Source organism: Schistocerca gregaria, chromosome 6 (assembly GCF_023897955.1).
Source record: "Schistocerca gregaria isolate iqSchGreg1 chromosome 6, iqSchGreg1.2, whole genome shotgun sequence".
NCBI classification, from domain to species: Eukaryota; Metazoa; Arthropoda; class Insecta; order Orthoptera; family Acrididae; genus Schistocerca; species Schistocerca gregaria.
Genome location: NC_064925.1, coordinates 410,719,868 through 410,744,170, shown reverse-complemented (window position 1 = coordinate 410,744,170; position 24,303 = coordinate 410,719,868). Strand labels below are relative to the sequence as shown.

Sequence of the window (24,303 nt, the reverse complement as noted above, 5' to 3'; positions counted from 1 at the left end):
ATTTATCGTCCATGTTTCACTTCCGTACATGGCAACAGTCCATACAAATACTTTCAGAAACGACTTCCTGACACTTAAATCTAAACTCGATGTTAACAAATTTCTGTTCTTCAGAAACGCCTTCCTTGTCATTGCCAGTCTACTTTTTATATCCTTTTCACTTCGACCATCATCAGTTATTTTGCTCCCCAAATCGCAAAACTGCATTACTACTTTACGTGTAATAGGAACACAGATATCCTGACATTCACACAGGTATTTCAAGCTGCATCAAGATCCACTGCAACTGCTATGACAGTTAGGTGGGAGGTAAGAAAACTTGAAACATCACGCGTGTAAATGCCAAACGACGCCTCACATGGTGTAAGAAGGTAAACATTGGATGATTGATCTGTGGGAAAACTGTGTGTGGAGTGACGAATCACGGTACACTATGTGACGATCTGATGGCAGCGTAAAGGTATTGCGAACGCCCGCTGACGCCATCTGCTGTTTTGTGTAGCACCAACTGTAAAACTCGAAGGTCGTGGTGTTATGGAGCGGTCGTGTTTTTCACGGAGAGGACTTGCATCCCTTGTTGTGTGTGCGTGGCACTTTCACATCACAGGCCTACATAGATTGCTTCCCACTGTTGGAGAAAAATTCGGGGATGGCGATTGTATATTTCAAGACGATCGTGCATCTGTTCGTAATGCATCGCCTGTGGCGGAGTGGTCACATGACTATAACTTCCCTGTCTTTTACTGGCTTGCACAGAGTCCTGACCTGAATCCTACAGAACACCTTTGTGATGTTTTGGAACGCCGACTTCGCACCAGGCCTCACCAACTGAAATGGAGACCTCTGATCATTCTAACTCTTGGTGAAGAATAGGTTCCAGCACCTGATTGAGCGTATGCATGCGAGGGTGTATATATATGATATGTTTCGTAAACCACATCAAATACTGACGAACCGATTCCACAGACCGAACGTGAGGAGAGGGGCTAGTGTAATTGTCTAATACAAACAATAAAAAAATGCAAGGAAGTATGTTTTAACACAAACCTACGTTTCTTTAAATGGAACTCCGTCAATTTTGTTAGCACATCTGAACATATAAACAATTACGTAATCAGTGCAGTTTGTTGCATTGTGAAATGTTCATTACATCCGGAGATATTGTAACCTAAAGTTGACGCTTGAGTACCTCTCCTCCGCTGTTCGATCGTGTGTATCGGGGAGCACCGAATTACGTAGGGATCCGAAGGGAACGGTGATGGACCTTAGGTACAGAAGAGACTGGAACAACACATTACGTCCACATGCTAACACCCTTTTATTGGTCTTTTTCACTGACGCACGTGTAAATTACCATGACGCGTGGGGTACACGTACACACGTGGTTTCCGTTTTCAATTACGGAGTGGAATAGAGTGTGTCCCGACATGTCAGGCCAATGGATGTTCAATGGGGTGGCCATCATTTGCTGCACACAATTGGAATCTCTGGCGTAATCAAAGTCGTACACGCCGCAGTACATGTGGTGTAATGTCGCCGCAGGCTGCCACAATACGTTGTTTCATATCCTCTGGAGCTGTGGGCACATCACGGTACACATTCTCCTTTAACATACTCCACAGAAAGAAGTCCAGAGTGTAAGATCAGGAGAACGGGCTGGCCAATTTATGCGTCCTCCACGTTCTATGAAACGCACGTCGAACACCCTCTCAAGGGTCAGCCTAGTGTTAAATGGGGAATGTGCAGGTGCACCATCATGCTGATACCACATACGTCGACGCGTTTCCAGTGGGGCATTTTCGATCAACGTTGGCAGATCATTCTGTAGAAACGCGATGTATGTTGCAGTGCTCTCCGATACACACGATCGAACAGCGGAGGAGTGGTACTCAAGCGTCAACTTTAGGTTACAATATCTCCGGATGTAATTAACATTTTACAATACAATAAACGGCACTGATTACGTATTTGTTTATATGTTCAGATTTGCTGACAAAATTTACGTGGCTCCATTTAAAAAACGTAGGTTTGTGTTAAAAAACATACTTCCGTGCATTATTGTATTGTTTGTATTAAACAATTACACTAGCCACTAGCCCCTCTCCTCACGTTCGTATGTATTTGATCTGGTTTACGAAATACATCCAGCTGTGTGTGTGTTCAAGGTCTGTTCCTAAGCCTGCGGACCGATCTTAATCAGTCTTGGTGGACATGTCTCTTACTGTCAAGCAATAATGACTGCTTACTTATCATAGCACAGGACACATAAGATCATAATCAATGGGATGCCTGAAAAACTGCAGCATTATGAGGGACGTTTACCTGACTTTCTTTTGTAATATTAACTGTATTTGCACTAAATTTCGCAGACAGTACTCTTATGTCACTAAACCTCCTACAAAAGTGTATCACGGCACCACACATAGTTCCGGAAACATGATGTCATAAACATCACCATACGTGGTAACCTGCCGCATTGTGCGTAGCGTTTATATTTATTCCTTGTTTTACACAGACACTATTCGCAGCACATTTTTTCGGAACGATCCACCTACGCCGCTGAACGCCAGAATGTTGAATGCAGGTATGTAAATGTGCATGCATTCTATTGCACAGATGCCTGATCTAAGTTTGTGGGATGGGGTTCCACGTCTGTAGCACTTGGTCGGTCAATACAGGGATGACGCTGGAATTATCGTCCGATGATGTCCCATACATTTTCTACTGGAGACAGATCTGGCAGTTGAGCAGGCCTAGGCAACATTTCGGTACTCTGTAGGCCATGTTGTGTTACAACATGGGTATGTGAGCGCGCACTATCTTGTTGGAAAATGACACCTGGAATGCTGTTCATTAACGGCTGTACACGTCGAATCCTAGGAAATTGTACTCCTGGTCAAAACTACAGGTGCAGATCCAGTGTTTCTAGGACGTGGATAGGTAGGTTGCAGGCCCTCAAATGGCCTCCTAGCCAAAATACGGCCATCACTGGCAGCGAGGAAGAACCAGCTTTCGTTGGAAAAACAACAGACCTCTACCTCGCCTTCCAATGAGCTCCCACTTGACGCTACTGAGGTCGCTAATGGCAATGTTGCAGTCAGTGGAATGCATGCTACAAGACGTATGGCTCGGAGCAGTCGCTGAAGTAGCCAGTTTGTTATAGTACGGTGTGTCACTGTGACCCCAACTGCTGCTTAAATTGCTGCCGCAGATGCAGCATGATGCGCCAAAGCAATACGCCGAGATCGATGGTGTTACCTCTCGGTAGTGCTACGTGGCCATCGGGACCACGGTCTCCTTGTGACCGTACACTCAAGTGACCATCGCTGCCAGCATACATGTACTGTGTCTACATTGCTCCGAAGTCGTTCTATAATCTCGTAACTCTGTTACGCGACCTCGCCCAAACAGTGAGGTGCCGTCCCCTTAAAGGCCTTCTTGACTAACATCAACAGTCCATGTTGAATCTCAGTGTTAACGGACGTTGACGATCGTTGCAGCTTGTATTTCAGGCATACCTAAATTTCATCCTGTTGGTGGCACTAGTAGAGCGACGCTTGTGCGACTGGAGCGAAATTTGAATTTTCATCATCCTCCATAAGTAGATAGACGCCTGCCGCATTTCGTTTATATCGCACAATTCGTTCTTGGCGTTGCGATCTATTTCCGTCAATTGATTTCCTTATTCCGTTTTAAAAGGATAGCATTCACTTTATGAGTTGTGCAGTCTCTAACAGAAATTAAAAAATCGCTCTGAAACTTTAGGATTTATTTACAAACACGAGAAACGGTGCCGAACAACAACGGTACCACTTAACGAGCAACAAATATTCCACTCAAATTTAAAATTATGGCAACCAATAAAAACTAGTAATTAGTGATTTAATAGAGTGCGTTGTACACTGTTACTGCACATGCCAGTAATGAGAATGTCAGGAATCCGGTAAAACATCAAATCTCCGACATCGCTGATGCCGGAAAAAGATCCTGCAAGAACGGTACCAACGACGACTGAAGAGAATCGTTCAACGCTTCAGAAGTGCAACCCTTCCGCAAATTCCTGCAGATCTCAATGCTGGCCCATCAATAAGTGTCAGCGTGCGAACCATACAACGGAAATGGGCTTTCCTCAACACCGACACTTTGCAATTGATGACTGGAAAATACTACCTGCTCGGACGAGTCTCGTTTCAAATTGTATAGAGTGGATCCGCGTGTACAGGTATGGACAAAACCTCATGAATCCATGGAACCCGCATATCAGCAGCTCTGTAATGGTGGGAGACGTATGCAAGTGGAGTGATATGGGACGTCTCGATACGGTTCGGACAGGTGACACGTACGTAAGCATCCTGTCTGATACCCTGCCCCATTCATGTTCACTGTACATTCCGACAGACTTTAGCAATTCCAGCAGGACAATGCGACACCTCAAACGTCCAGAATTGCGACACAGTGACACCAGGAACACTCTTCTGAGTTTAAATACTTCCACTGGCCAACAAACTCCCAAAGCATGAACGGTATTCAGCATATCACGCATCCCTTGAAACGTGCTGTTCTGAACAGATCTCCACCATGTCTTACTCTTACGGATTGATGGACAGCCGTGCAGGATTCATGATGTTAGTCCCTTCAAAATTAGTGGAGTCGATACCACTTAGTGTTGCGGCACTTATGAGTGCTCGCGGGGGACCTACACGATATCTGGCCGGTGTACCAGTTTCCGGCGGAATTTCGAGTCCTCCCTCGGGCATTGGTGTGTCTGTTTGTCCTTAGGATAATTTAGGTTAAAGTAGTGTGTAGGCTAATGGACTGATGACCTTAGCAGTTAACTCCCATAAGATTACACACATATTCGAACATTTTTGTACAAATTTCTTTGTTTCTTCTGTGTAGAAAACAATATAGATATTGTTACTGAACCCTTGCACAACAAAGTTCTTCATCGATTATACTTTATGAGTTCCCACAGGTCCAATTATAATGTTCAGTGTTTAACACTACATTTTCAGGTTATTACAGATCCTTGAGCTATATACATCATTTAGGTTAGTTACTTTCTGGCGAGTTACATGCCATTATTTAGCGAATCGATTCAAACTGTAGTTCGAAAGAAGTGGTACATCATTATGAAATTAGGATAGAGAAAGTATTTTCATTTACTGGTTAAGAAAATTTCGCTAACTCATAGATACATTGCGTCTAACTTTACAAAAATGTAACAAATGCAGCTTTCGGTTTGAGTATGGGAAATGTTATTCTTACATTTATATATTATTGATACATACACGTTAAATATATGTCTACAGTAGACTTCAGAACACTTCAGAACATGCCTAGACTTAAGTATACCGTGAGGACGGAGAAAATCATTCCTTCCCTTCCTGGAAGACCCGTCAGTAAGGTATAGATGGTAATGTAAAGAGTCAACTTGGACAGCGATGGAAATGAATCAGTCAAATAGCATCTAAAAACTAGAGTCGTTATTTGACTCAAAAGATTAATAGTATCAAGGGAAAATCCTAGCGATTCTTCTTATTTGTGATTTCGAAGGCAGCCTTATTTACCTGCATGTTTGTCCTTATCGCTGCATATTTTGTACGTACGAAACACTTTTCTCTTTTAGGTACAGACACCTGTGAAATACCGCAAACTGCAAGGGTTTAACTTGGCATTGGAACCATTATATAGACATCATTCTTAAGAAGTTGATGTTTTCGAAAAGTATTGCACATAATCCAAAGGAGATAAACCATTTCCTTGCTGAATAATGGAAATGAACAGTCGTTAACTGTTGTCTACTATAGTACGTGTTTACAGAGTTGCAAGAAGAGAAACCACAGATTTTTGCGGGTTAGGCACTTATTTCAGTAGAGTAGGTTATTTAAAACCTGGAGAAATTTTATAGAAGTTAGCTGACACGGAGACATGTAATTTCTTTTAAGAGGCTGTGGATGGAATGGCTCTGAGCACTATGGGACTTAACATCTGAGGTCATCAGTCCCTAGAACTTAGAACTACTTAAACCTAACTAACCTAAGGACATCACACACATCCATGCCCGAGGTAGAATTGGAACCTACGACCGTAGCAGTCGCGCCGTTCCCGACTGCAGCGCCTAGAACCGCTCGGCCACACCGCCCGGCACATGGATGTACGTTACTATTGCTTTTCAGCTTGCTTTGAGAGAAAATATAAACCACTCATCTTCTTTGATAGTGGTGTGCTTATTAATGAAAGTTAGCAACAGTAAGGCCATGTGCGCAGAATTTCGTAGCTTTACTGGAATTGCTTTCTTGAGAGATGGAATACTTAATAAAAACACTCTGTGAGTCATGAATCGAGCAGCAAATATTAACTAGCCTTCGTACTGCTACCATGGGACTTGCGATTTCTTTAAACCTATCTGTCCTGAGGTTTAATGTTGAAAAGTTACATTGCATGACAAGAAGAAGAAGAAGAAGAAACGTACACTCCTCCCAACTTCGTTTGCTCGGCTGCACAGGGACGAAAGTCCAAGAGGCACTCGCAAAAAGGATACGTGACTTCATTCCCTCCTGTCCAAACAGGGGATGCAACGGTCATTTCGTATTCTGTTCCGACGTCTTTTTGTAGTAAAAAAAAACACCCCATATCTCGTAGAAATACCTATTCAGCGGCTATATAACTTGTTCGCTTTAATATTTACTCAATGTAGTCGATGACGTTTCAGCAGACAAGAAGTTTCATAGAAAGCGCAAGGGTCCGCGCTCTTCAATTTTTTTAACAGGTGGTTGCTCTTTGCTGTCCAGTATGACAACGTATGTAAAAAATTAAGAAAGATGTGTAAGATCGATATCACATAACGGTCACAGAACACACTGAACTCGTACAGAGATGTGTTAACGTGAATGCTTGCCTCGCGAGAGATGCAGAACGAAACGTTGGAAGAACTGAAATGACGAAATTCAACAAAGGGAAGCCTAATATGTCACCAAACCTAGTTTATCTCATCAGACTTGCAAAATTCTAAAATGCAGTTTCCATTGTAGAACAGGCGGTATTCTGTAGCCCGTGACGCAATGCTTCCGCGAGATACTGGAGGCTAAATTAGCATAGTAACATCACAAGTAGACGCATAGAAACATTAATTCTTCGTGTGCTGCTGCTTCCGTTGAAATAAATCGAAGGAAACTAATACGTGATAAAATGACCCCTACACTCTTTCCTTATCAGTCTATACAAGTGGAAATTTTCCGTATAATTGTTTCGTCATAGCACAAGTATTTGTGATCAAATACATACACACAGAAAGCGTGAAAGATATCCTGCCTTTTTGTTTCCTTTCTAGGTTTCTGTGCCTCCTCGGAAAAAACGGAGGCCTTAACAGCAGCGCTGTGTTGTCCGTCTGACTATCCGGCTGCTAAAAACCCTGTTTGTAAGGAACGGAGAGATGTATCAAGTTGAAATTTATGTCACATATTTAAGTCAGTATCCTTTCGCGGTGTAGTAAAGTAAAGTTTCAATTGTGTTTCATATTTTGACAGCTGCAAACTCGCTCATCGAAACCTATACAGAACTTCCCGTTGGCAGAGAACCATGAAAATTGGCAAGAAGAAGGATTTACCAGTACAACCAAAGAAAAGTTCGGAAAATTGTTAGTTTGTAATTATGTCAAGCCGGCCGTTGTGGCCGAGCGGTTCTAGGCGCCTCAGTGTGGAGTCACGCGACAGATACTGTCGCAGGTTCGAATCCTGCCTCGGGCATGTGTGTGATGTCCTTAGGTTAGTTAGGTTTATGTAGTTCGAAGTTATAGGGGACTGATGACCTCATGTGTTAAGTCCAATAATGCTCAGAGCCATTTGAACCATCTGAATTATGTGCCACGAAACAATATTGGTTACCCTACGTCAAACTTAAAATTAAAACAGTCAGCAGTTCTGTATTCAAGCTGACTACGTCTGAACGGTGAAACTCAAACATCAGGCAAGGAATGTCTTTATTGCTCATATGACACGTTTCGAAATTTATCAATCTTCATATGACCAGGAGGGATTAGTGCACGTAGATATAGCGTTTAAAGTTGTATGTGAAAGAAATATTCGAGGACTAGTCTTCGAATGTAATTGCTCCTGGATATCTGATGACGGATAAATTCCGAAACGCGTCATATGAAGCTATAAAGTCACTCCTGGTCTGATGTTTTACTTTCTCTATTGCGACCTCATCAGCTTAAATGGAAATGGTCACCTGCAACAGGCATGACTTTATGTCACATTTGTATTATTGCAATTAAAACGTTCTCGAAATGTTAGAATCATTGGGACCGATATTTTGCCAATGTTATAATAGGCAAAAATGGTCGAAATTCTAGATTCCAGGAATGTATGTATTGTCTATAATAGACGATTAAGTTTCTCCGAAATCCTCAATGCGCGAATCTTCCGCGCACGTGTTCAGTTTTTGGAAATTTGTATTACTATAATACAGCCGAGCTGCAAGTCACGTCGGCGGACAATAATATTGTGGGTAAACATTCCCCCCCTCTTGCTCTGCCCGTTTCACATCTAGCCAATGATGACGGCCAATCAACAGCAGTAGGATGAGTTTCAACCAATAACCATTCTCCAGCGTAAGTGTGGAGTAGTACCTTTCCATCCAATGATGAAGAGCCACCAATAGAATCCACATCTAACAACGCCGCTTCTCCTGCATCAGTGCGGGAATATTAGCCTATGACGATGGCCCACCAATGGTAACCACAAGAATTTTATCCAATACTCCTACTTCTACAGCACTCCCTTTATAAGCGAACGCGACACGTCTTTGACAGTGTTGTTGCAGTAGTGGACACCGAAAGATCCTGAAGAATATCCCAGCAGAGAGGTCGAAATGTCCATTATTTTAGAGGAAATATGACGCGGCCTAACAATCCAGAAGATTTTAACTCTAGTGAGAAATAAAATTGTTAAACTAATAATTAAATAGTTCGTGAAAATAGCTTATTCCTTAATATCGTGCATAGCAATCGTGTAAACGGCTCTGAAAGAATCTGTCACCAACATATACTGACAACTAAGCACAGAAAATGTAGGTTTATTTACATTTGACATGCACTTATTAAACAGTTCCGAATTTGCAGCAATATATAAGGGATTTTCTCAAATACTGCTGCTGCCACGTGTTTGTCGCAGATGTTTTCTTCTTTTGTTAGTCGCTAAATCAGCTTTTGGCTTTCATCGATCTGGCTTGTTTTCATCTCTTCTGCTTTCCTGGAACTTTTTTTCTTTAACCGTTTACTTCCCTTTATTTTTTTATATTTTGATCTACCTTTATATTGTTGCTTGACTATGGCATTTGTCGCAGGCTTAACACACGTAAATAATTTACATAGGTTACCACGTTATGATTTTGAAATATTATAAAGTTTTTCATGTGGGCTTACGTCGATTTATTCTTTGGATGTGGCCACAAAAAGTTAGCCTTACTAACGAAAAATAATCCGTTGTTTCTTCTACATATTCATAGATTTTTCCGCTACTTCTTGATTTACAGAACTCTGTTGTTCAATTTCTAATAGGTATCTTCCTCGCTACCTTTGTTGAACTTGTCCTCATTTCTTCGTATTGCTTAATCAATCCTAAAACTAGTTCCTTTTGCATGTGACTATCAGAGCCACTTTATTATTTTGAAATCATAAATATTTACTGTCCAAAATGCTTTTAGTGTCAACACAGCGGAAGCAAAGCGGTTCAGATTCACATACAGCCATTCCTATTTCAGTTAACGTGACATCTCGAAATAAAGCGTATGCCGGGTGGTTCATTCCCCAATCGTTGTATAAGTCCTTAATTATCTAGTGGTCGACGGAACGTTAAGACTTAATCTTCCTTCCGTCCTTGCTTCCTTCCTCCCTTTACTTTCCTTTCATTTCATTGTTCCGATATGTACTTCTTACTCTTCGTCATATCTGATGGCATCTCTCATATACTTAAACTTGTCTGGTCTTCTGATATTTCCATACTTTAAGTGACATAGTAAAGCCTCGTAAGTACTGTACGTATATCGACTAATATCACATAGAAACATTTTCTCAGTGAAGCTGCACGTAATGGCACAAAAAATGTGCTATGAACAGTGTGACGTATCTTTTCATGACTACGACCCTTCCACATGCCGAAAGTCTTAATCCACCACCTATAGGGACGCAGGGAAGCGAGCCGGCCCAGATCGAATCCGCCTTGTGGACTAACGACCATGTGGTTTTTAGCTTGTTTCCCACATCCAACAAAGTAAAAATGTTCAAATGTGTGTGAAATATTAACTGCTAAGGTCATCAGTCCCTAAGCTTACACAATACTTAACCTAAATTATCCTAAGGACAAACTCACACACCCTTGCCTGAGGGAGGACTCAAACCTCCGCCGGGACCAGCGGCACACCAGCTAAGTAAATACCTGGATGGCACCTACGTTCCGCTTCAGACACACGTTACGCAAAGACTTCGAAGACGTCATCATATTTGAACATGAGTTCTCCATTCGACGCAGACAGATGTGGTATGCAGATTGCTTCCTGCAGGGAGTGGTGGCGACAGGAATAGCTTGCCACTGACATTGTTGGAACCGATGTACGACAATGCAGAAGTCGTAGGGAAACAGAAAAAGGCTTAAAGGAAAAGAAAGGAAGGAAGAATTTTGTACATCAAGTAGCTGCGCGACATAAATGATAGTTGGCAGGCTCTTTTCGCTGTGGCCTTCTCCACCAGACATCACGGCGCCTACAGTATCAGCAACCAAACTGACAGCCTGCAGCCGCGGGTTGCCCACTTCGCAGGCACACCGAAGCACTACACGACCGACAGGCAATACTGATGAACGGCCACAATAACAACAACAAGAACACAGCAAAGACACCAGTGGCCACCAGGGGCCACTACTGGCCCACAAAAACATAAGGAAGAGGTCGATGCAGATTCTGGAACTATCTTCACACTTCAAACCCCTTGATGGAAAATATTTCCGAGGTACTCATCCGCCGAAGCGCTATAAAAGGCGGAGGTCGGCCGCACATCGGAGTTCATCGACCGCCAGCAGACGTGGATAGCTGCCACCCCGGCAGCCTGGCTTGGATCTTCTCGCTAATCTCTGGATTAGGCTTGGTATATCGGAGAAGTCTCTGTCAGAGACCAGTAGGAAGTTACTTCAGTTGTTTTCTATATTATTCTTGTATGTAGTTGTGATTCGAAGACAGATCACTGTTTCGTGTTGGTGTTATACTTAGAGAATTAGTTTTGGTTAATTGAACAGTCCAATAAATCGTTTTCGGTCTTTGATCGTTAGTTTCTTCTGCTTATGCAGACATATCACTTTTGTACATCTGAAAGATGATGTCTATTCAGATTTCGCACCAGCCTAAGCGTGGCTCTAGTAGGGCCTCTAAGAGGATGCAAATCAGGTTTGCCTTAAATACACGCCATAAAGTTTCGTGAGCGTCAGTTACCTTTGGGATTGGGCGTGGTTAGTCGATGTTATTCAAGAACGCTTTTAAGACGACTAACACACTATTGTCAACACCTTACTGAGTTTGAACGAGGGCATGATCCTTCTGCGGTACTGCAGAAAGCTTGGCTGTAATGTAGCAACTGTACATCACTGCTGACAGCGGTGGTCACGAGAATGTAGACTTGCAAGAAACTCAGGCTTCGTACACCCATGTGGCACTATCGACAGGAAAGAAAATCATGTTCGACGTGTGTGGCCCTGGAACGTCGTACTGCATCTGCAGCAGCAATTTTAGTAGCAGCACAGTGTTACAACGAAATATTACAAATCGGTTACATGAAGGACAGCTGTGAGCCATACGTCCTGTACGATGCGCTCCACTGTCCCCATAACAACACTTTTGCGAGTTTAGTGTTGTCAAGCGAGAGCTCACTTGAAGGTAGGGTGGAGGTCTGTTGTTTTTTCCGATAAAAGCTGGTTCTGCCTCAGTGCCAGTGATGGCCCTTTGTTGGTTAGGAGGATGCCAGTTGAGGGACGGCAACCAGCCGGCCTGCGTGCTGGACACCCTGGATATACACATGGAGTTACTGTCTGGGGTGGGATTTCGTGTAACAGCTGGAGCACCATCGTTATTAACCCACGCACTTGGACTTGCAGAATTGTACGTACTTCTGGTGATTCGACATGTTGTGCTGCCATTCATGAACAGCATTCCAGGGGGTGTTTTCCAGCTCGATAACGCTTGTCCACATACCACTATTGTAACCCAACATGCTCTACAGAGTGCCGATATGTTGCCTTTGCCTACTGTACACCATATATGTGTCCAATAGAGCATGTAAGTGACATCACTGGACAACAGCTCAAGCGTTATCCATAACCAGCATTGGATCTCAATTTAGTGACACACGAAGTGCAGCAGCCAAAGAAAATCATTCCACAAACTGACATCCTCCACCTGTGCAACAGAATGCATGCACGTTTGTTTGCTTACATTTGATATTGTGGTGACCACACCGGTTATTAACGTACCAGCATTACACATTTGCAGTGGCTCATTTCGCGCTTAGATAAACCTGTGATCTTGCAAAATTTATCACTTAAGTACAGTATTTTACCTAGACAATTGTATTACCTAAATTTAACTGCTCTACATTAATTACTTTTCGGAGCTGCGATTTTCTTTCCGTTACTGTATATCAGAAAAAGAGAGTGCTTTTTGCATTGGAATTACATGGTGGAGCAGCGTTCGTATCTCTCTTCAAGTATAGTGGCCTAGAGTTTCATAATTTCTATGCACCAGTGAAGTGTATAACCTCAGTTATGAAACAATCATTACTTCGTTACTCTTATACAACCGAGCTAGTAATTTCCCTCACATAACCTCAATGTTGACAAGAAATTTAATTCTAATATTCCTTTCGTCCTTATTTTATGTGATAGCCTAGAATGTCATATACTCTGATTCTGAAATGAATTTTTTCTTTAGCAGTCGCCGGCCACTGTGGCCGACAGGTTGTAGGTGCTTCAGTACGGAACCGCGGGACCGCTACGGTCGCAGGTTCGAATCCTGCCTCGGGAATGGATGTGTGGGATGTCCTTAGGTTAGTTAAGGGACTGATTACCTCAGATATTAAGTCCCATAGTGCTCAGAGCCATTTGAACCTCTAGCAGTCTACAAACATTAAACAAGTGATCATTGCAGTAAGTAGTAGCAGAACACGACAAATAAATGGTTCAAATGGCTCTGAGCACTATGGGACTCCACTGCTGTGGTCATCAGTCCCCTAGAACTTAGAACTACTTAAACCTAACTAACCTGAGGACATCACACACATCCATGCCCGAGGCAGGATTCGAACCTGCTACCGTAGCAGTCGCACGGTTCCTCACTGCGCACCTAGAACCGCGAGACCACCGCTGCCGGCAGACACGACATTTTTTGTTAAGTCAATTCTGTTGCTGCACAGAAGGGAGAAAATCATCCAGCTGGAAAGACATTGTATCCTATACAGTAAAGAAGTAGCCCTGACTTACGTCCTTTGTGCTTTCAATACTTCCCAATTTAAAAGACATTTATTTACACACTTTCACACGTGTGATTTCTCGCAGCTTAGGAGCATGCGTGCTAGTTTATTTGAACTGAGAATTTAGTCCGGCATGAGTACAAGTCTCGGAGAAAATGTGTAAGTAACTGAATCGACGTATTTTATTGTGAGTTACGACAGAAATTCTGCGTGTATCATGCGATTAACAGCGTAACTGGTTCGCCCTATTTACAGCTGATAAGGTGCACATGATGACAAATCCGTATCAAAATTCCTTTTATTTTCTAAACGCTTGGCCATCTGGAGTTTCCACCTGGAGCACTTTCTTGTCTCGCCACCTCCTACATGTACCATAAACGTGGACGAATTCGGCAATGACGAGTAGGCGTCTTCTCCTTGTCAGTACGCTACAGACTGAAGCATGAGACTCTTGAACCAATGGCCGCTCATTATGTGTGTTTCCTTCATAACCTTTTGTGCCGCCCTGCTATATTTAAAAATCGTAGTCTTTTGCCTGTACAGCAGACAGCATTTCTTTGGGTACTGCAGGCATACCTCGTGTGTCCGTCTTCTCTCCCCTTCCTAGCCCTGCGGTAAGGAAGCATCCCATCTGTTGGAAGATTTGCTCGTTCAGTCTCCTAGTGCAGCGGAGAAACGAGACAACCAGATCGTAGTCTTATTGTTCGCTGCATATGTGCTTAACAGTGTCTAACAACCGGCAGATTCTGTAAAAACAACCAAGTGAAATCTACTGGAAAGCATTCCATTATGTTAATTGTTCAAACACTTTTCTGTGGTTGTGATGACAATTATCGCAAGATATTGCCCTGTTGTTGCAATAAGGATGTGTGAGAAACCGAAAGCTTTTGTAGCCACAGTTCTCTTACAGACATGAAGGACACACAACGAGTGACTTTTGGTCATCCACCTCCTGAATTCTGTCCTCTAGTCGTTCATAATATTTTTAGTCATCTAATTACTTTAAATGAAGTTCGAATAATCTTATGCCCTAATAATCGTGTGCTACCAATAACGTAAGCAAACCTATGAATCATATCCGGATGACTGATATTGAATGTAAATTTATTTGATTTGCACCTTTTGTAGTAACATTAATGTTAATTAACATAAGTTGGACACATTTAGAGCGACGAAGCGTCTTTTATGTTTATCACTGTGTTATAGCTAGAGAGCATATTGTGATGGCTGCTTGATTTGAATCGAAACTTGACTCACTTGCCTTTTCTCGTTGTGCTAATACGTATTTTGTGAAGCAGTAGTGTATGTGACCAATTGTTTCATTAATTGTTACATTCATGTGAGGGATATGTACCTCAGTTACATGACCATGCGGTTAAGCAAACACCGAACTAACAATTCTTTTGAAAAGGACGCGAAACAAGAGATTTGAGATTGTGTTAAATGATCCCAATACAAACGAAGACTTATGATTACTGCTCTGCTAATTCTCTAAAAGAAAAAGCATGCGTGCCTCCATAGAGGCCGTTATTTTCGATTACGGAAGATCCTGTGGCATCCTGCTGAATGTGAAACCTGCAGAACAGTATACAACTATCTGCATAGTGCTTCATGAAATGTAATCCGAGAGCAGATTGATTTCCTTTCTCGTGTTCGCGGAGAAATGCTACAATTCTTTTTGAACGAGGTTTCGTCTGAGGGAGCATGCGTCTAGACATGGTATTCGCCATCTCTAATCAGAAGTGAGAGTTCCGAGTCGCTCGAACAGTTCTCAGCAGGACATCGGAAACATTTCTTATGCTTACATTAGTGGGCTTTGAACATTATTTATCAACTGGCAAAGTCGTCCTATAATTTTCTGCTGTTGAACGAAGTACAGCGACAAGTAAGAGAAATCTCGCTTGTCATTGGCAGTGACCCTTGAAAGCCTAAGTTCGCAGGTTCGAATCCTGCCTGGGCATGGATATGTGTGATGCCTTTGGGTTAGTTAGGTTTAAATAGTTATAAGTTATAGGGGACTGATGACCTCAGAAGTTAAGTCCCATAGTTCTCAGAGCCATTTGAACCCTTGAAATAATTCCTGTAGTGAAGAAAGCGACACCGTTCTCCCACTAGATACAGGATGCTACACTTCGAATAGAGCGGTTCATCTTTCTATACTTGTAAGAAATCCGAAATTGTTGATCATCTAGTGAAAATAAAAGACTGTTTTAAAAGGTCATGTGTTCTTCAGAGCTTATGTTACGGCGTTATCCTCCACCCTCTTTTCTAAGTTATTTACTGTGCGTTCAAGTTTCTCACAGTACGACTCAATTAAAGAAGTGTAGAAACTTGTTTTAGTTATCGCTAATCTTTAGTCGCCTCTTTCATATGGAACTAGTGGACCCAAAACGGAACTCTATGTAACTCTTCAGCTTTAAGACAACATCCAAATTTCTTGACTTGTGGCGCTAGGATATACACTACTGAACATCAAAATTGCTACATCACAAACATGACGTGATACAGACGCGAAATTTAACCGACAGCAGGAAGATGCTGTGATAAGCAAATGATTAGCTTTTCAGAGCATTCACAAAAGGTTGGCGCCGGTGGCGACACCTACAACGTGCTGACATGAGGAAAGTTTCCTACCGGTTTCGCAAACTCAATTAGTAATTTACCGGCGTTGCCTGGTCAAACGTTGTTGTGATGCCTCGTGTAAGGAGGAGAAATGCGTACCATCACGTTGCCGACATTGATTAAGGTCGGATTGTAGTCTATCGCGATAGCGGTTTATAGTATCGCGACATTGCTGCTCGTGTTGGTCGAGATCCAATGAGTGTTAGCAGAATATAGAATCCGCGGGTTCAGGAGGGTAATACGGAACGCCGCGCTGGATTCCAACGGCATCGTATCACTAGCAGTCGAGATGACAAGCATCTTATACGTATGGCTGTAACGGTTTGTGCAGCCACCTTTCGATCCCTGAGTCAACAGATGGGGAAGTTTGCAAGAGAACAACTATCTGCACGAACAATTCGACGACGTTTCCAGCAGCATAGACTATCAGCTTGGAGACCATGGCTGCGGTTACCCTTGACGCTGCATCACAGACAGGAGCGCCATACTGGCGTATCATCCGGCGTGGTGGTATGCGGTGTCATTGGTTACAAGTCTCGGTCACCTCTTGTTCGCATTGACGGCACTTTGAACAGTGGACGATACATTTCAGATGTGTTAAGACCGTGGCTCTACCTTTCATTCGATCCCTGCGAAACCCTACACTTCAAGATGATAATGCAAGACCGGATGTTGCAGGTCCTGTACGGGCCTTTCTGGGAACAGAAAATGTTCGACCGCTGTCCTGACCAGCACATTCTCAAGATCACGCACCAACTCAAAACGTGTGGTCGATGGAGGCCGAGCAAGTGGCTCGTCACAATACGCCAGTCACCACTCTTGATGAACTGTGGTATCGTGTTGAAGCTGCATGGGCAGCTGTACGTGTACTCGCCATTCAAGCTCTGTTTGACTCAATGGCCAGGCTTATAAAGGCCGTTATGACGGACAGATGTGGTTGTTCTGGGTACTTATTTCTAAGGATCTATGCACCCAAATTGCGTGAAAATGTAATCACATGTCAGTTGTAGTGTAATATATAATACCCGTTTATCATCTGCATTTCTTCCTAGTGTAGCAATTTTAAAGGCCAATAGTGTACTTTTCTATCGCCTTTTTCCGTAGATGTGGTTCCCGTCCATATAAAGCCTCATTTTCTGTATCTTTCTCGACGATCAGGAATTACATGTATTTTATTGTTGTTTCTGATTCAGTCAGACTGCAACAAAAAGTGAGTGTAGACGAACGTGTATTGAAGAAGATTACAGCTCAGAAACACATTTCAAAGTACATGTTCACCGTTCTGATATAGATGACCTATGTCTAGTCTCGTGCTTTGAGCAGGATAGACCTTTAGTTTACATAAAGCAACCTCTGGGAAGGTGTCCACCGAGGGTGAAAGCGCACTATTAACAACTCTCGGATGGAGCTTACCGACAGCGAAGGGGGTAGCACTTTCCTGTGAATCAGTTGAATGCAGTGATCAATCATCGTTATTAAAATTTTCTCGTAATTGTACAACTGCCCAGTTTATGCTGAAACATGTTACGTCGTCATAACCTATTGCTTTTCCTTAAATCAATAAAAGTAATTGTCTTTTTTTACTGTATGAAAAATGGAACGACATCAGAAGCAGTAAATTCTGTTATAATGAGTATATTTTTAAAGACCATTAGTTTTGGTTTAGTGACTATACCATGAAGTAACACTGTATCAAGTTTAAGGAAAATTCGTTGGAGGATACTTGAATGAAACTTCTGGCCCATGAAAAACATATTCATTACAACAGTTTTTGGTGGTTCTATGATCCCGTTCCTTAAATAATTGAACTGTGCGGCACTATCAATAGAAAAAGTAGTGAATGAGTGCTCACCATCCGAATGTCTGGTGTGTGTTTCAGTTAATCGGGCCGCAGTTCATACAGGCGATTAAACCTTCGCTGGAAGCTCAGTGGAGTGACGAACTCCAGGGGGCCTGGGAGCGCCTGTTCGAGTACATCGCGTTCCACATGAAGGCGGCCATGGAACGTGAGAAGGCGGAGAAGCGGCGCTGACCTCCGCTGTTGGGCCGCGCGGGGTCCACGCCCTGATCTCTCCGGCGCGGCGCTACCCGCTCTCACCCCGTTGCTGAGGAAGCAGAGCCAACAGCGAGTCGAAACGTCGAGCGGTGATTTCTGTGCGCCGTGGCACCCCACACTGAGCTTAGTCGTGAGAGATCGTCTGTGAACCACGTGACTGTAAAGTGCAATCTCTTTTCTATATCGACTCTTCAGAAGGTGAACCCAAGCACAAGAAATCGAGGCTGACGACCGTGGTACTCAAAATAATAATCTTCGTAAACTTTCAAAAGAAGACGCGTCCTCCATTTCAAACAAGGTTTTCTACAGACGTTTTCCCTTTCCATGAAGTATGGTGAGAAAGTCGGACAACCGCAAGTACCTCGCAAAATGCTGAGGCAATGAATGGATTAACGTATGGCCTCCAGCACTGTTATGAAGTAGCTCGCCGTCGCTAGCTCTTTCCAACTATGTCTCCTGGTTGGGGAAAAACCAAATATGGCAGAGTGTGAGCATTAACAACTTCGACTGCTAATGGCTTAGAAGCCACGCTGCCTGAATAAGACCTGAATAGCCTTGGCTCTGAAAATTTTAGTAATCTTAATTGTGTAGGCGTTTTGCTGTAGCTGGCATTTAGAAATTTTAATTTTGTGCTGATCCTGCCAGGACTTGCGCACGCTATAGACACAAATACAACGTCTGCTGTGGTTCATCCGCCTTTCTGGTACCGTGAGTTTACTTGAACAGTAATTGCGACAGCTACACAATTGCAGAAAACCTGGAAAGAGCTTGTGCATAATCTCTGCAGCACTTTCTATAAAGGCATTTAAAACCTAATCGTGTATTAATGACAGTTATAATACATTTTCAACCAGATTAACTACTGAGACAGTTACACGTAACTCCAGTCAAGTATGAAAACATGTGTTCAGCTTTGAAGTCCGCTCCTAGCTGGGAAATGAAACGGAACTATTGGTCAAAAAACTACTGGTCCAGTATTTTCGTATCGAAGTTCTTTTTAAGAAACCCGGCTAGCGAAGTACTTTAACACATTATCTGATGAGCTCTCTGGTCTTTATGTGCCCTGTGTAAAATGTGAGTTGAAGTCTTCGAAGTTGTACATGCCACTGTGTTTTGTTTGGGAACAAATTACGCTACTTAGACTCTTTCGGATCAACAGTAAAAAATTAAAAGAAGAAAACTGTAATTAATGAAATGAAGAATTTGTCTTTGCCTTGTCATTATAACAAAGAATGCTTTGAAGCATATGAAAGAAATTATGTAACACATTTAAATTAATTTTTTTTCCATTCGACACATCTATTTTTTAATATATGGTCTAATTTTTAAATTAATTACATTCTCTAACTCTCATAAAATTAACCTTAATGAAATACGCGATGTCTAATAAAAGTCGATTACAATAGGTAAATTGAAATGTTTGGAATTCAGTTAATGAATGCGAGAGTAATACGGTGACGGTAGGACGAAATATAATTGTTCCCTTCTTCAGATCACGTAAGATAATATTAGATTTTCGATGAGTTAAATAAATCCCTTCCATATCGTTCGACACAGCTGCCATAAATGAAACGTTTTAGAAAACAAATCTGTAAGCTTTCATTATGAACTTGAATTGATTCTCAAATGTGATTCCACTGTGAATAACATTCATAACTTGTAGATTATATCAACGAAATCTACAGATATTATGTTAACGCTGGACATTGAAAATTCGCAAACATGAATAAATATTTCCTCCTTATATCGCCTCGTTCGGTTCGTTTCGATGTATATCATTTTCTGCGTGTCGGAAACCCGAAGATGTCCCCAAGTTGAAGAGAAAAATTCTGGAACTTCCTCTTTTACCTCAGTATTATGTATTATCATTTCAAGACTCGCCCGACTCTGGTTTAGAGGCAGTTACGGTGTCTGGAGGCGGACGAGGATCCTGCAGTATGGCACTGCACACGAAATCTTGGGGACCAGTCCCTCGACATAATTCAAACTATCACTTACTTACCCACTTCCAGTAGAAGAGCTTTATGGAATAATAAAAGTGCTTTGTGTACATTTAATTCTTTTCGTATTACTTCTGTGAAAGCATCAGCGGGAAGTTTATTCACTGAACAAATCATAAACGAATATCCGTCGAAATTAGGAAATCAACCTTTTTATATAATAACCCATATCAGACCAGTTCTACATTTATTGCTCTATATAAGAAAACATCATACAGGTAACTTCCAAGACGATCACAAAATATTCTGAACACCATCAATGAATAAGCTAATAGTGTAAAGTGCTTATTTTTTATTTGCGTATCTTGCACATGTTACGTGCATGTTCAGAAGGCTCCAATAAATAGCGTAACATGACCATGGAAATTTACGTTTGAATAAGAGAATTAAAGGGGTGCCTTTGACAAATCACTGATTCGATATAAGCAGCCTCAGTTCTTTCGTTCACAACCACATACGTTGAAAAAATTTGGTAAACCAATTTCACTTGTTTTCTTTGCACCGAACCTAACGGTGGGGTTATGTGTATGACTTTTGAGATCAGTATTCCCGAATTCGATTCTTTGTAATATTAGAAAAAATAGTTCCACTACTTTTTCCAGGTTAGTTTTTGTTTTACACAAACTCTGAGGCCCCAGGTTAGTATCCAGTGCGAGAATTTTTATACTCATAGCTTCTCCACTTTTGTCATTTTTTTTTCCTTTTCGACAAAAGAATTACACCTGGTTTTCCAGCGTAATTTTTTTTTTTTGCCACCTCATTTTAATGCGCAGTCACATGCACGAAGTTACGTCCATGTTAGTACTCTGTCGCACTCAAAGTGTTAACAATGCCCATACGTCCATTAGCAGGTCACTAGAGAGAGCTAAGAGATGCATATAATTCACGTTTCGAAAACAGTCAACAGCTAGCGACCAGTGAAGTCTTCCAGATCATATCTAAGAATATGCAGAAAAACTCATCAATAGGAAACGTGGTTAAATAGGTGCAACTAAATACACCGTATTTAGAAAGAACGAAATCAGACTCTCACTTCACGTGGGCTGTCAAATAACCCTAGAATACCGGCAGACTGATAATCATCTGTCGCACTTACGTCGTTCGAAATTTGTTTTATATTGTTGAAACAGACCTTTTAATGCTAATCGTCAAAGTAAATATTGCTACGAATATCCAAAAATACGTAGGTACGGCCGTCTTCATATACCTTTGTCCACAAAGTACTTATTACTGTGAATAACCTCAGTTTCTTCCGCTACTATTCACACCCGTGTAGATCTCTATCTTTAATTCATTAACAGACTCTTTAATACTGCGTGAAAATTGGACAAGAGATATTTAGTAATAACATTGTGTGCACCAACAGCACATGATCATAAATCCTGGTAACTATCGGAACAAGATTTTTAATTGTCTCTTACCATATAACATTGATCATTCATATTTTCTTTCAGATATACGTGTAGTAAAGATGTTGCTGTAGTTGCTGATTAAAATTCTATCGTCTCAGATAAAAGTATGAAAAATCACAACTACTTACTCTTGTCGTAAATATGAGAAAATAGACTTTTACGTTTATCGTAATCAGATAATTACTAAAATATGTTTAGTTAGATTGAAAATAACATTTCATATTACAGTGTGTCATGGTTTTTCGTAGTAACATACAAAAAACAGAAACTTGTTAAAGCGTTCTTTTATTCTTTTTTTCTTTTCTTTGCAAATTGTATTTTTCTCAGTCTTTTTACTTCGGGAATTAAAATTTGTCTTTTGAAGTTTGGGTATATCATTATGCTACAATTGCTGCTTTACTACTTGGGGCTAGGTATTTTGAGAGGAACTGTTATTAAGTGATAGTAAAAGAGAATTGTATTAAATCTGCAGAATACACGTCATTCTCAATAATTCAGTAAAACTCAGTTTCAGTGCAACCAAACGACTGATCAGTTGTCTTGTTATCTTACATCATGTTATGTCTGCCTTCGCCAGATGGTCTAAAATGGCGAATAATTTGTTCAAGAAACAAGGAAGTATCAGAAACACACACACACACACACACACACACACACACACACACACACACACACACACACACACATACTACACATTCCCACTATATAGCAATGTATAAATGTGTAAAAATTTCTTCTCATCTCTTTGTAAAATCTAAGAGATAAAGTTCTTGAAACAATCTTGTACCTAAGCTGATCACTTCATTTTGTTTTATTTGTATACGACATCGACTATATTTAAGGAAAAATTCACAATGGCTGACATAATCGTCTGAGTGACTACATGGGACTTATAGACAGTTTACGAGCTTACAACACATTTAAAGTGAAGTGAATTAAAAATGATACAAAATTCGATAGTATTTGTAAGTTGAAAGCTATTTATACTAGTTCCTGTAAACTTGTACTGACAGAAGGGTAAACGAAATCATAGACTGTAAGGTGTGTGAACCTTCTACGACAAAATATATCCCAAAAGTGCTTAATTGCTTCAGTATAGAAGCACCCTTTCCCTCTAGCTTGAACCACTCCTGTGAAATCACAGCCTTGAATCATTTCTCGTAGTTGCGTTGTGTGTCATGTTCCACTTGACAAATGCTTAGACGGCAAGTCAGCTAATGTAAATGTTTATACTGCTGTTACCCCTACGAGGGTTCAGATACGGTTCAATACCGCCTGGTTGTTTGGTACGAAGCTTTAGTTAGACTATAAATAGTATACAAAAATTTTTGGAAGATGTAAAAATATTGTATTGTCTTAGACATGAAGCGTTGTGAACATATTGTAATACTTAAACCTGTATTTTAAATGGGTGTTGCACGGAGAGGTACTCATTGATGTTAGTGCGCATATTTTGTATTATTGTGTAAACGTACTTTAGAACAGACAAGTTACAAGTGATATTATCACATACAGATTAAATATTTTTATGGTTAAAAAAGCTTCAGACTCCTCGTCTTAGAAATAGATTATGGCCTCAAGTTACTTGTCGCGATGTTAATGAATCAGGATTTTCAGTTTATTCCTTGTGAACATGTACAAACTGTGAATAAATATGTATTTAACTGAAGAGAAATGTCCTGAAATAAATGAAAAGAAACGTTACCTTTGGTATTCTGAAAGTTAATTTACTTGAGTCAGATGCATTATAGCTTATGACTACTACTTCGTTATCAATGGTGCTCACGTTGGTAAGTAAAACCTAATTGTGAAACACAAATCGCAGAAATATAGGAAAGATGCAGCTTTACTAAAAGCGATGTACCCAATTAACTCATTTTTATTTAATTAATTATTATTTGGAAATGAATAGACTATAAACCGTTGTAAAAATGGTGTAAGGTTTCGATTACCATCATTACATTCCTTAAAGAGTTTAAATGACAGAATGATCACGCAAAGTTTGTGCTGTGCGTCTTTCCTGTTTTCGGAGAGAACTCTTAATGCTTTAAAGTAACTGGGCTCGTTGGAACAATGTATTTATAAACAACTTGCCGAAGATTTAGAGTTACTATTTGAACAGGATTGATCTCTGCCTCATTGACACCTTAATATCGGGTAAACTTTGTATTAACGACTGCGCTGTCACATGGGAAAAGGAAGCCTTCTCCTTAGGTTCCGGCCGCAGATCGGCTCTCAGCTCATATGAACTTTTGTTGTGGAACTTTGTTATGGAGACAGTTATTTTTCCCCTCTGACCGACTTGTGTAACAGTATCACAGCTGCGTGGAATTCAAAAACACAAGAGATGATCCTCCACGTATGGAATGAATTCCGCTGTGGTTTAGATGTTTGCTATATAGCTCAACAGGGACATTATTTTATAACGTTTGTTTGTCTGTTTGTGTCTGGAGACGGAATATTCATATGGAATTCATATTTCATGAAACAAAAATCAATTAAATTGAGTTAATCTTTATGAATAATCCTTAATATCTGATGCAAGTGAAACACATACGAAAATATACTAGTCAACCAATAAAATGGCATTACACAGGGTGGTCACAAACTGTTTGAAAGCTTCTAAAGCCGCGTGGGGTGGCAGCGCAGTCTAAGGCGTTTTGTCGCGGGCCGTGCATGTCGCCCGGACATAGCTTCGAG

At 41.2% G+C, this 24,303-nt stretch overlaps 1 protein-coding gene across 1 annotated transcript in view; it reads left to right on the top strand.

Moving 5' to 3' along the window:
• Positions 1 to 23,307, top strand: part of LOC126278488 (uncharacterized) — a 554,677-nt gene extending 531,370 nt beyond the window's left edge. Inside the window, exon 5 of the mRNA XM_049978648.1 lies at positions 18,015 to 23,307. Coding sequence (XP_049834605.1) covers positions 18,015 to 18,167 — 153 coding nt within the window. The 3' untranslated portion in view covers positions 18,168 to 23,307. The remainder of the gene's footprint in view (positions 1 to 18,014) is intronic.
• The last annotated feature ends 996 nt before the right edge of the window (positions 23,308 to 24,303 follow it).